The 13,206-nt window shown below is 45.9% G+C and overlaps 1 protein-coding gene across 1 annotated transcript; it reads right to left on the bottom strand.

Annotated features, from left to right (window-relative positions):
• Positions 1 to 720: 720 nt before the first annotated feature.
• LOC137888414 (IQ motif and SEC7 domain-containing protein 2-like) lies at positions 721 to 12,951 on the bottom strand (the record flags this gene model as incomplete). The annotated part of the gene is made up of 7 exons (XM_068731796.1): positions 721 to 5,961; positions 6,920 to 6,969; positions 7,664 to 7,879; positions 9,023 to 9,184; positions 11,775 to 11,874; positions 12,443 to 12,568; positions 12,812 to 12,951. Coding segments are annotated over 7 exons (2,057 nt in total), but the record flags the coding sequence as incomplete, so codon positions are not given.
• Between the last annotated feature and the right edge of the window lie 255 nt (positions 12,952 to 13,206).

The raw sequence follows: 13,206 nt of genomic DNA, 5'->3' as shown, positions 1-13,206 counted from the left end.
CCACAAAGCGGTCCGTGGTGTTGCAGCGTACACCGTAGACCAGGTCCATCGCCCCTCCTAGATACACACAACACAGACTGCCTTCACACAGGAACAGAAGAACACGCTGAACTGTATTTGAGCAGATCTGAAGTGCTTTCATTTATATATATATATATATATTTTTTTAAAGGTTCCCTGTTTTGCCCGCAGAAGTCAGACCAGATCTATTTCAGGTCTTCTGTTCCTGGTTAAACCCAGCCAGAGACAAACTGCCCCTCTGTGGAGGAAAGTGAGTACTCGCATTGTTATTTTTTCATATAACGATGGTTATGTACATTCATGTTTATAATACAGTTTTCATTCAGTGCAGATACCGTAATAAATACCACATGCAAACCGATAGTGGAGAGCAGGCCCGGGCAGAAAGAAAAACAAATTGAGCATTTAAAGGAGCACGCCTGTGGGTTCTTTTGGTATGTTGTTAAACTGCATGTACTGTACATTACTTCTGCAAACGATGCAACCCATTTTAGATGGACTTCCTTCCTTCCAGGCAGCCACTGAGTAGAATGTATTTAAATGAAAAATCATCTTGCAGCAGAAAGATAGTCCATCAGAGAGAATTTGTCTTTAACCGTGACGGTTCAGAGAGGACGTCCGGTCGCTGCTAGCGCTGCATTGATGGGCTTTGTTGACAGCGAGGAAACATGGGCACCGCTTAAAGGAGGAAAAGAGGGTTGTTTGTTCTTTTGAAGGAGGTTTTAAAACATTCCTTCATTTCCAAAGACAGTTTTCTGAATATACTGACAAGAGATAACGGTGCGCTTTACTTTACGCTCATGTCAGAAAGACTCTCCATGAGCCCAAGAGCGTGGCTGAAAATGTGTCCGTTTGTTTCGCCTCACATATCCTCCTGCAGTGAACACTAACAGGATCTGATCCGACCAAATACTGAAACAAACAGAGCAGCACGGCTCCAAAAGCGTTGGCGCTCGGACTCCTAATAAACGTGGACAGTGACGGACTATCTATCTAGAGGTCGACACTGAAACCAAAGGTTGTCCAAAGGAAGGAAACACATCTAACAACTTGGAGGGCAGTGATGTAAAGTGCATACAGTTTGTAGTTGATAGGCTACAACATGCAAAAAAAAAAGAACCTGGGTTTGGACCTTTAAAATGGGAACTTTAGTGAGGGTGTGCTTGATTCAGCTCGGGCATCGCAGTGGAACAGAGTGAACGTGGTGTAATCCGGTACGAGGCAGGTTTGATCCAGTGCTCCTCGAGACCTTTGTTTAGTCGTTAGTGTGTTTAGTTACTGGTTTTATTCTGGATCAGACTTAAGTGTTTCTGTCGGTGACTGCAGATACATGTTGGGGAGCGAACAGTCCACAGCTCAGCGTGTGTTGAGTTTGTTTTAAGTGCTGCTTGGTTCCATTAAAGCGCTGAGAGGCTTCGCTGAGGCTCTGCGATGATTCAAAACAACATGTGGGGGTGAGTGAAAGTAATTATCACAGTCCGTATTAAAAATATTAGAACATATTAGTTGTATGTTAGTCACAGAAAATTCTTGGTTTTTGTTGTAAACATATTAAAAATTTAAAAAGTTTTTAGTACTTCCATAAGATGCCCAAATCAGAAAATAAACAAATAAATCATCTCACACTCGTAAAGCACATAACAAAATTAAAAATGCTAAAAATACAAAACAGCCCAAGGAGTACGTTATGTTAGTAGAAGCTTGTCACACAACAATATTGATAATAATACCAGTAGCACGCTCTAAAAAGTCAAAGGGGTTCTTCAGATTGAAAACAAAAGGGGACCCAAGACGGTTCCCTGAGGAACTCCGTCAACTGATTAAACTCCATGACGGTGTTTCCACGAACCCGGAAAACAAAAAGGCTTCTACAAAAAAACACTGAAGGGATTTTTATTGTTTCATTTTTCTAGTGAGGAACCCAAAAGTCGCTCAAATAGCCTGAAGAACCCTGATGAACGTTTGGTTTTTAGAGCATACGTCTTGTTAATTCGAGCAGTTCTGAACCTCGGTTACGGACCGATGCCGCTGGCCCCGTTGAAAAGAGAACACACTGTACAGTTAATATCTACAGTTGGCGCATTCACGTAATCACAGGGAAACTAAAAATCATGTCGTTAACGTTTTGCATTCAGAACATCAGAGGAACGTTTCCCATCATCCACCAGTGAGACGCTGGTACATATTGATATGAGGCTGACAAAAGCCTGCGACCGTTGACAGGAAAGCAACAAGCACTGAGAGGTTTATTTCTAGTCCAAAGAGTACAAATGGCTGGTAAAGTAGTTCGAACGGTCGAAGAACTTTCTATCAGCCATCGTGGGCTTCCTGCCCGACATCCGGCCATCCCGATCAAATACACTTTAATACTAGTGCGGCAGGTTTAACACAAAAGTGCAAAAATAATGTGTAAAAATGAGTTTGTTCAAGAGTGTTTCACTCGGTGCTGCGTGACGGTGGAGCATGTTCTGTGAGTCCTTCAAGATGAACCGAGGTCCAGTGTTCAGGTTCCTTTGTGTGATGACGAGGGAGACGAAGGCCTTTCTTTAAATGCGCTCAATGTCTCCATGTTTCTTGTTCTGAATGGATACAATCAATCGATACTTTACTGGTTTGGATGCTGAATTGTCTGTTATATTCCACGGTGGTGAATCAGAAGATTATTTGTTGTTATTATTATTTTCATACCATCCCTCCGTCTGAAGGCACCTTATTCTCCAACCCGAGCAGTAAAAGTGGATTTAACTTTGTTCCCTTTAAGGTCACCAGACATGTTTCACATGTTATTCAGAGACAATAACAACACAGTTTGGACTGGGTGGGAAGTGGATTACTGTTGTTTAGCCATAAGGAGCAGTGAGGTAACTGCTAACGGGTTTAGAGACCATCTGATCTTGAGACAACTGGTGCTGATATTTAGTCCAATACGCTCATTGTCCTGATTAATTCATGTTTTAACTTTTAATCTGATATTTACTTAAATCTTCTATATCCACAGAGTGTCATTCCTCTGCTCATCAGAAGAGTAGAGTCGACTTCTACGTAATATTAAGAGCCTCATTAGGACCGGGGTTCAGGGAAAAAAGCAGCAAATTACAAAACCTGTCTGCTACTTCAGCACCACGGCCAGAGACCCGGCTTCATCGACGCAGCTCGGTGAGGTTCTTATCTTTTTTGTACAAACTCTTAAGAATGTTCTTCTTCCGGCTTCAGTCGAATACGATCCGTCAGCTGACCACGCTTACAAAGTAGTTGTGGATTTTTTTGCACACTTTAGATTTTCTAAACTGAATATGAGCTTTTTTTTGGATTTTGATTTCCCACCCAGTTCATTTTCTTGTACACTTGCAGTGATCTACCTGCTGACAAACGTCACACCTCGCTTCATGTAACCTGAAATAACTCGTGACTTTATTTTAGGTCCTCCGGCTTCATCAAAGCCAGCGACACTAAAGACTCTGTTTCCCAGACTGCACCCTGTTTGGCACCTTTTCTCTCCGTAATCTCCTTCCCCGGCAACATAAAGGGTCACACACACACAATATGGAGCATAACACAGCTGACATTATAAATTCGGACAAATCCAGGCTTATACTTTCAAATATACCGTTTAGTACAAAGAATCAGACGACTCTCTCCTCTTAAAAGATTAAATATTTGGGAAAATTGCAATGTCAAAAGTCAACCACTCCCATTTTAAAGTCCCAATCCAAAACAACAGTGTAGCGCCACCTGCTGAAACCCTGTAATCCACAAACACTCAAGGCTTTTTAGTCGTTTTTGCAAAACACAAAAGGTAAAAATACACCTGTAGTTTTTTTTGTTGTTATGATGGCTTATTTAAAGTTTTTAAAAAAGTTTATTGTAGAAAGTAAAGTCTTCTAGTAATCTCCACTAATGCACTTTTTTATGGTCAAATAAATGCTGGACTGGGGCTTTAAATTACAACAACTCCCCCCCCTGCATATAGGATTTTTAACCACAGACACACCGACACTCATTAGCTATTGCACAGGTCATGCACGCCTGTCTAAGACACAGACACTGCACCACATCGCCTGTCGGCATCACCTCATGGCTTGTAATCTGTCAACAACCAAAAACAATGGCACGAGTGCTGAAAAAAAACAAAAGTGGTGCAAGACTGGTGTGATTTTTTTTTTGGAGAACAGTAAAAGGAACTCGTCCCGTCGGCCGACATACGTAGCGTTAGCGTCGGGCGCTAATCCTTGTGTTAAATTCACAGGCACTGTTCCCGTCACGCCTGGTCCCCGAAACCGTCTGTTGTTTCACGACAGCGACTCACAGATCCGGACTCACAACGTGATGCGAAACACAACGCGCCCCCTCGGGTCCGAGGCCACCTCTGAAGGGAAGGTGGAGGAGGTTTTCACCACGACTACCGGTGTGTATGTGTGTGTGTGTGTGTGTGTGTTACGCTCTTGGTGCAGGTGTGAGAGTCTCTCTACCTGCGGGGGAAGTGGATGTGAAAGTAACACAAGCTGAGTAATTTCCTCTTCCCCGCTCTCAGTGCTCTCTTCCTCACTAGGTGGCCATGTTGGTACGCCTGCATTTCCCCTCCTCCTCTTCTCCTCCGCCTCCTGCTCCCTCTTGCTACCGCCCCCCGGTGGCTCACTGCGGGGTGGCGGGCCACCGTCCTCGGCTCCTTCTGCCTCCTCACACGACCGTGCTGATCCGGCTGACCGGTTTTGATTTGGGGCCCGCCCCTTGCCCTCCTGCCCCCGCCCCCGGGTGCAGGGAGAGCGGGGCGTTCGACGGGGGAGGCAGCGGCGAGTGCGGCGGCGGAGGCGGGATGGAGGAGATCGACGGGTACTGGGGCCCGTAGGGCTGCGTCGGCGTCTGGGGCACGAGGCGCGCCGAGGGCGTCTGGGGAGGCGGGGTGGAGAAGATGAAGTGGGTGGAGGGGGAGGCGGAGGGGGAGGGGCTGAGCGGGGAGTGTGTGTGCACGCCGTGGTTGTGAGAGTGTGTGTGAGCGTGGGGGTGGGGCTGCGAGTGCGAGATGGTCAGGGGGAGCTTGCCGCCTCCCCCCGGCCTCCCCGCCGTGGGGTGCGAGTGGTAGAGTCCGTGCGGGGTAGTAGGGGTGACGGGGGAGTGCGGGGAGAGCGGCGGCGGCGGCGTGATGAAGCCCAGGTTGTAGCGCGGGTGCTGGCCGACGCCATGTTGCATCCTCTGGTGCTGCTGGGGATGAGAGGGAACGCAGCTGGGCGGACCCTGCCGCCGGGGGGCCGAGAACCTGTGCGCGAGGGTGTGGTGCTGGGGGACGCTCTGCATGTGGTAGCGGTGGTGGTGGTGGTAAGGTGGGGGCGGCGTCTGCTGCTGCTGCTGCTGCTGCTGCTGGTGGTGCCCAGTAACACTGACTCCTCCTCCTCCACTGCTGCCGTGGCAATACTGAGCGTGCAACGCCTGGAGCTTGGACGGCCCCCCTCCCGTACCTCCTCCCCCTCCAAGTCCTCCCGAGTCCGACTGGACGAGGTTGGGCGATGGGGAGGGGCATGGGGAAGGGGAGGATGGGTGGGCGATGGGAGGCGCGGGGGCGGGGTAGTGGGGGGGCGACGATATCATCAGGGGACTCGGAGGACCCTGAGGAGTCGGTGACGACATCGTCAGGGGACCAGGACACTTGCCTCTGCGGCTGCCGAAGAAATTCCCCAGCAGGCCACTGCCGCCAGTCGGCCCTCCCCCACCCGCCATCCCTCCTCCTCCCCCACCCCCTCCCCCGCTCACGAGGGGGGAGGTGGCGATCCCCCCCTGGTTGTGACAGAGCCCCGGCCCACCCCCCACCCCTGTACCGGGGCTCTGAGTAGGGCGGTGCGGCCGGTAGGCTGCTGGAGATGAAGGGACCATCATGGGGCTGTAGGAGAGACCTCCAACATGCAGGGGGCGCTGCTGGTGAGGACGAGGGCTGCTAATAATGGAACCCTGAGAGGAGGAGGAGGAGGAAGAGGAGAGAAGAGAACAAAGAGAGGAGGAAAGAGAATGAAATGAAAACCAGACTACTGACCAGGAGGCAACGTCCGGTTCTGAAAAGCTTCTTGTGTTGAACCTGCATTCTCTCTAGTGTCCATCAGGGGGCGACTCCTCTGGTTGTATAGAAGTCTAGTCTAAAATGACTCTACTTCTCTCTTGATTTATTCCCTCAGTAAACATTGTAAACATGAGTTTATGGTCTCAAGCTCTAGTTTACAGTCTTCTTCAATACAGCATGATGTTCATTTAGTACATTATGGAACATTTAGAGTCAAACACACCATAAAGAGGGGATGATTTAGGGGCGGGGCTACACAGTGATTGACAGGTCTCTACCAGAGACGTATACGGCGTCTCTACGTCACTCCTCCTCAGTCCAGATATGGTCACTTCCTGTTCATTGGTTGATAAAAAGCCAAGATGAATTGATAATCAAGAGAGAAGTAGAGTCATTTTAGACTAGACTTCTATACAACCAGAGGAGTCGCCCCCTGATGGACACTAGAGAGAATGCAGCTTTAAGACACAAAGCTTCTGCATCGAGTCCGCCTCCAGTGGGTTATCCACAGAACCTTCAACAATGAGAGCTGTCCGAAGCCTCAGCTGTATTTTGTGTTTAGTGCTGATTAGCAACTGTTAGCATGCTAAACATAAACATAGATGGTGAACATTGCACCTGCTAAACATCAGCATGTTGTTGTCAATGAGTTAAACGTGCAGATTTCAGGACAGACATGCAGGAATGAAGAAGAAGAAAGAGTTCAGTAGACAAAGACTGTCAAATAATGAACATCCAAAGCTGTAAAGATGGATCTCCAACGATCACAGAGCACTTTGACGAATCCGACAAGCATGCAGTCAAACGTGTGCGTGGCATGCTGGGAGGTCACGTCCCCCCCGACAAACTTACTTCAATGGTACTGTCCAATGACCCAACACTGTTCCTACGACCTCGCTTCCCTGTTAGCCAATCAGAACGAGGCAGGGTTGAAAAGAAATAGTGCCAACACGTAAAAAAACATTTTAACATTTGTTTGTGTACAGAATAAACAACGTGTTCATCAGCGAGCTTCACATGTGTTGGTATGTGTATCTTTGTGACAGGCTAGCAGTTTCCCCCTGCCTCCAGTCTCTATGCTAAGCTAGGCTAACGACGCCCTGACTGCAGCTTATCGCACAGACATAAGCTGCATATTTCCTAAAATGATGAATTATCGAATTATTGAATTTAGGACTTACACTTGTGATTTACTGGCTTTAAGTTTTGCTATAATTTCACACAAATTCCATAATAACCAGAAATCATCAGATTTCAGTGTGAGACTGATCTTGATATTGATTTAATGACTCTACTGACACAATGAACTTCTCGTAGCCGTCCAGCAGGAGGCGCCGGAGCATCTCAGCTCTGCTTCCATCTGACTGTGTTTCAGATTTCATCACTATTTCATCAGTTGCATAAGACCACAGATGTAGGTTTGAGTCAGTGAGTCACAGCAGACATAAAAACAGAAACATTAAAATATCACACTTGCAGAATCCCAGTCACGTCTCTCTATGCTGTTATTTTACAGTGTACTTTGTAAAGGGCCCGCATGCATACTCGTACTCGTACTCGTACTCGTACTACTACATCTGTGTTCCCCGTCCTCACCTGTCTCTGAGAGGTCTCTCAGTGAGGAGCTGAGCGCCGTGCGTTTGAGTCCGTCCACCGAGGCGTACGTGTCGTCGAGGCTCGGCCTACCCAGAGTGCCGTTCACCACCTCGCCCTTTGCGGCGCCGATGTTGGCCCCGCCCCCCGGCATCCCCCCGCCTCCTCCCCCCGACGTCACACCTGGACGCATCACACCTTTCTGCTTCTCGAGCTCGGCTGCAGGAAGAGAAGAGAGACACGGTGAAATACAAAAGTACAACTACTGCTGCTGATACTACTGCTGATACTGCTGCTGATACTACTACTGATACTACTGCTGATACTGCTGCTGATACTACTACTGATACTACTGCTGATACTGCTGCTGATACTACTACTGATACTACTGCTGATACTGCTGCTGATACTACTGCTGATACTGCTGCTGATACTACTACTGATACTGCTGCTGATACTGCTGCTGATACTGCTGCTGATACTACTGCTGATACTGCTGCTGATACTACTACTGATACTACTGCTGATACTGCTGCTGATACTACTGCTGATACTGCTGCTGATACTACTACTGATACTACTGCTGATACTGCTGCTGATACTACTACTGATACTACTGCTGATACTACTACTGATACTACTACTGATACTGCTGCTGATACTACTACTGATACTACTGCTGATACTACTGCTGATACTACTACTGATACTACTGCTGATACTACTGCTGATACTGCTGCTGATACTACTACTGATACTACTGCTGATACGACTACTGATACTACTGCTGATACTACTACTGATACTACTACTGATACTACTGCTGATACTACTGCTGATACTACTGCTGATACTATTGCTGATACTACTACTGATACTACTACTGATACTACTGCTGATACTGCTGCTGATACTACTGCTGATACTATTGCTGATACTACTGCTGATAGTATTGCTGATACTACTACTGATACTACTGATACTACTGCTGATACTACTTGTTTTTGTCCAAAGTGACATGAACGCACGCACGCACGCACACACACACACACACACACACACACACACACACACACACACACACACACAGCATTGTATCATCTTGTCACATGATCAAGAAGAGACTTGATATTGGACGATACCAACAGACATATTACCCAGAAATCCTCAGAGCAAAATCACAAAAAAACAAAGAAAATAAGAAACTACTACTACTACAACTACTACTACTACTACTACTACTACTACTACTACAACTACTACTCAACTACTACCACAGGTACTGAACCAGTTGTGACTCATACTGATACTACTACTACTACTACCACTACTAGTACTACACAGGGCCTCAGGTACACTTACACTCCACCCGGTACTTCTCCATGTCCTGCACCTCGGCGATGCTCTCTCGGAGGTCGGAGGTGAAGCGAGCTCGGTCCTGCTGGCTCGGAGCCGTGAAGACGATCAGCACCTTCCTCTCTCCTCCGGGGTTCGCCGACGTCAGTCTGATACCGTGAGGGTAGTCTGTGTGAGACAACACACACACACACACACACACACACACACACACATACACACACACACACACACACACACACACACACACACACACACACACACACACACACACACACACACACACACACAGGAGACACAACAGATGAAGAGGGTCAAATCTTACTTATTAAATATATGCTAATATTCATACATTTGCAGAACATAAATGTGAACATTGGATAACGTTGTTAACATATTAGAGTCAAAGGTTTTTTACATTAATGGTATATCTTTGTATCGCTCCATAAATTTGAAAATATGATGAAGTAGTGATGCTTACAGTTTGTCTGGTTTAATATAAAAATATAATGTGATAATGTAAAAGTAATAAAGCACAATAACATCATATAAGACAAGTGAAATGTAGTAATATATATGTGACAGAATATACAGATTAATATCTGCTCCATCTGTGGGTTTGATTTGATTGACAGTAAACAACTCGACAACTGAGACCAGATTCAGATTCCAGCGCTGCTTCCTGATTGGTTCTGGAGAAACGTGACATCACTTTAAAGAACAACAAGAAAACACAGAATCTGTTGAGTAAAATGAAACAAAACGGTTTTAATTTTGTCAGAAAATGGTTCGTTCATGTTGGACTCTGACCCTGGGTCTCTCTCTGTCACACACACACACACACACACACACACACACACACACACACACACACACACACACACACACACACACACACACACACACACACATACACTCACCCACCCACGCACACACACACACACACCAGCAGTCGCTGTAAGATTGTGCTGATGAATCATATGGGACAATCTGTGCTGGTCACAGTCATCACCACAAGCTGCCAAGTCCCATTTAGCTCCAACTGGAGAACCAGAACTGTCAACAACAACAACAACAACAACAACACAACAACAACACAACAACAACAACAACAACAACACAACAACACCACAACAACAACACCACCACAACAACAACACAACACAACAACAACACAACAACAACACCACAACAACAACACAACAACAACACCACCACAACAACAACACAACACAACAACAACACAACAACAACACCACCACAACAACAACACAACACAACAACAACACAACAACAACAACAACAACAACACAACAACAACACCACAACAACACCACCACCACCACCACAACAACAACACAACAACACCACAACAACAACAACAACAACAACACAACAACACCACCACCACCACCACCACCACCACAACAACAACAACAACAACACAGCCACCACTGCAGCTTCAGTACACAACGACCACACTCTCAGCTCTCAGATGATATATATATATATATATATTTAAATATATAACTATGCATATATATGTATAGTCATATATTATGATTTTGATTATTATTATTATTATTTTGTATTTATGTATTTCAAATGTATTTTTTTAAACACTGATAAAACAGTGCAATAGATCAAAGAATAATTGAATGAAATAAATTATAATAAATGTATAATAATTTAATGATACATAATAAATATATAAATAAAGGTTCCTCACAGTTGTGAATATAAACATTGAGGGTTTTGACGCCACTGTAACGTGACATCAAAGTATAACAGTATATCTTCAAAGTTTGCTCAACTGCTATTGGAGTGCAGAGGGGGGGAAAGCGGGCGGGACTTAGGAGGGGATGTCACAGTGTACCGACACACCCCGGAGTACACTTCTACATCACTGCAGTGAGACGTTAAAACAGGAAGTGGGTTTCTTTAAACGCCGGAGATAAAGGCGTCGTCGTTAACGGGTACTGAGGACGATTACAAAACACCACCGACTCCAAGCTGCTGCTCAGACACGAGAGCCAGCTCCACACACACACACACACACACACACACACACACACACACACACACACACACACAGCTCTGCGTGATGTCGCGTTAACGTCGTTATTGAAAAAGGTGTCGGCTGAGTGAGTCACGTTGAGAGATGAACAGCCTGGTTTCGTGGTCTTAGAGATTCTCCAGATCAGAGGCTACAAGGTTTTGTCCCACAATGCATCTTCTGGGGTTTATAAGTCAAGAAGGAAATCTGGTGTCACGATTCAACAAAGCTCAGACCTACAAGTTCAGATCGACCTAAAAACGTTTAACTGTTAAACTTCACCAGTGTGTGTGTGTGTGTGTGTGTGTTTTCAGTGGGCCGGGTGGTAAAAGTAGTTGTAGGGAGTTGAAGAAGTGCAAAAAAAGTGTCAAAAAAAGCAAATACAGATACAGTATGAGAAGTAGGACAGACAAAGAACAGGAGAGGAGACGGAGGAGAGGAGACAGAGGAGAGGAGACAGAGGAGAGGAGAGGAGACGGAGGAGAGGAGAGGAGACAGAGGAGAAGAGAGGAGACGGAGGAGAGGAGAGGAGACGGAGGAGAAGAGAGGAGACGGAGGAGAAGAGACAGAGGAGAGGAGAGGAGAGGAGACGGAGGAGAGGAGAGGAGACGGAGGAGAAGAGAGGAGAGGAGACGGAGGAGAGGAGAGGAGAGGAGACGGAGGAGAGGAGACGGAGGAGAGGAGATGGAGGAGAGGACTTACAGGAGTTCTGGAAGGTGTGGACCTGCATGTCCACCAGAGGAAACGACTGTCTGAAGTTATACGTCACCGAAGTCTTCTTCTTCTGGAAGATCTTTGTCACCTGAGGAGGAGAAATGAGGTGAAGGAGTTAGGAGGAGGAGGAAAGGTTTAAGGAAAGGAGATAAAACAGATGGAGGGAGGAGGAGGAGGAAAGGATTTAAGGAAAGGAGAATAAATTCACTTATTTCATTGGTTCATTTTGAGGTGAGAGTTGTTGTTTTTGAAATGAATACGTTTCTTCCTCCTGTTTGTTTTTACTCACAGTTTATATGAATGAGTTCAAATGAGCGACGTAGATTTGAATCATTTGTGACGTTAAATCATTCATTTCTTTATCAGAACCGTCTTCCTTTAATATGAATAATATTGATTTAATATTAACCCTTTGAGCCGTCGTTTATTAGCCTCTCTTCATTTTCTCTGAAAATAATTCAGACGTTTTCTGGAGCGCAGCTTTAGAACAGGACCGGTGCATTATGGGATAAACGGTTGCTCTGGTGACGCACAATCACTTCATCTCTCACGGGAAAAAAGATCCTCAAAGAACTTTACCCCAAACTCGTCCCAAAATATAGCCACACACACACACACACACACACACACACACACACACACAGCGTATTGATTACCATCAGCAGGTCGTTGAACAGGAAGACTTCTCTCTGGTGGACGCCGCTCCTCTGAGCTCTGTTCGGATCTGGAACCTCAAACAGCTGACAGCAACACACCAACCTGCGGTGAGGCAGCGACAGCACCTGCAACACACACACACACACACACACACACACACACACACACACACACACACACACACACACACACATTAATTCATCGTGCAGCAACAAGAAGATCTGCAGTCATTTGTTCGGCCTCAGAATTTGTTGAACAATGACTTTTTAAATGTCAGGGTTTGCTGTTCTGCGATAAAGCCGTGTGTTGGAGGACATCACTGCATGTGGTTCACACAGACTCTCAGATGTCGGTTTGAAGGATCTCACCGGCTTCTTGCCGACCACCATCCTCTCCACCGCCTGGACCTGAGACACGTGGTCGTCGTTGGTCCTCAGCTCCCACTTCTGGATCCTTCCATAGATGGCCACAAGAAGGTCCCTGGGGATGTCCTGACCGTTATCGACACCTGAAGGGAACACACAGGGATCGGGGTCCAGGTCCAGATCAGATCAGATCAGATCAGATCAGATCAGATCAGATCAGATAGAATAAGTTAAGTTAAAATAGGAGAAGAAACATTAAGTCAAGTTAAGACAAGATAAGTTAAGATAATAAGTTAATTAAGATAATAAGTTAAGTTAAGATAATAAGTTAAGTTAAGATAATAAGTTAAGTTAAGTTAATATAAGATGAGAGAAGATAAGTTAAAGTTAAGTTAAAA

The sequence above is a fragment of the Cebidichthys violaceus genome, unplaced genomic scaffold (assembly GCF_023349555.1).
Source record: "Cebidichthys violaceus isolate CVI_PGR_0920_01 unplaced genomic scaffold, fCebVio1.0.p SCAF_532, whole genome shotgun sequence".
NCBI classification, from domain to species: Eukaryota; Metazoa; Chordata; class Actinopteri; order Perciformes; family Stichaeidae; genus Cebidichthys; species Cebidichthys violaceus.
The sequence above is the reverse complement of the archived record's forward strand: the minus strand, read 5'-3'. Positions and strand labels throughout refer to the sequence as shown.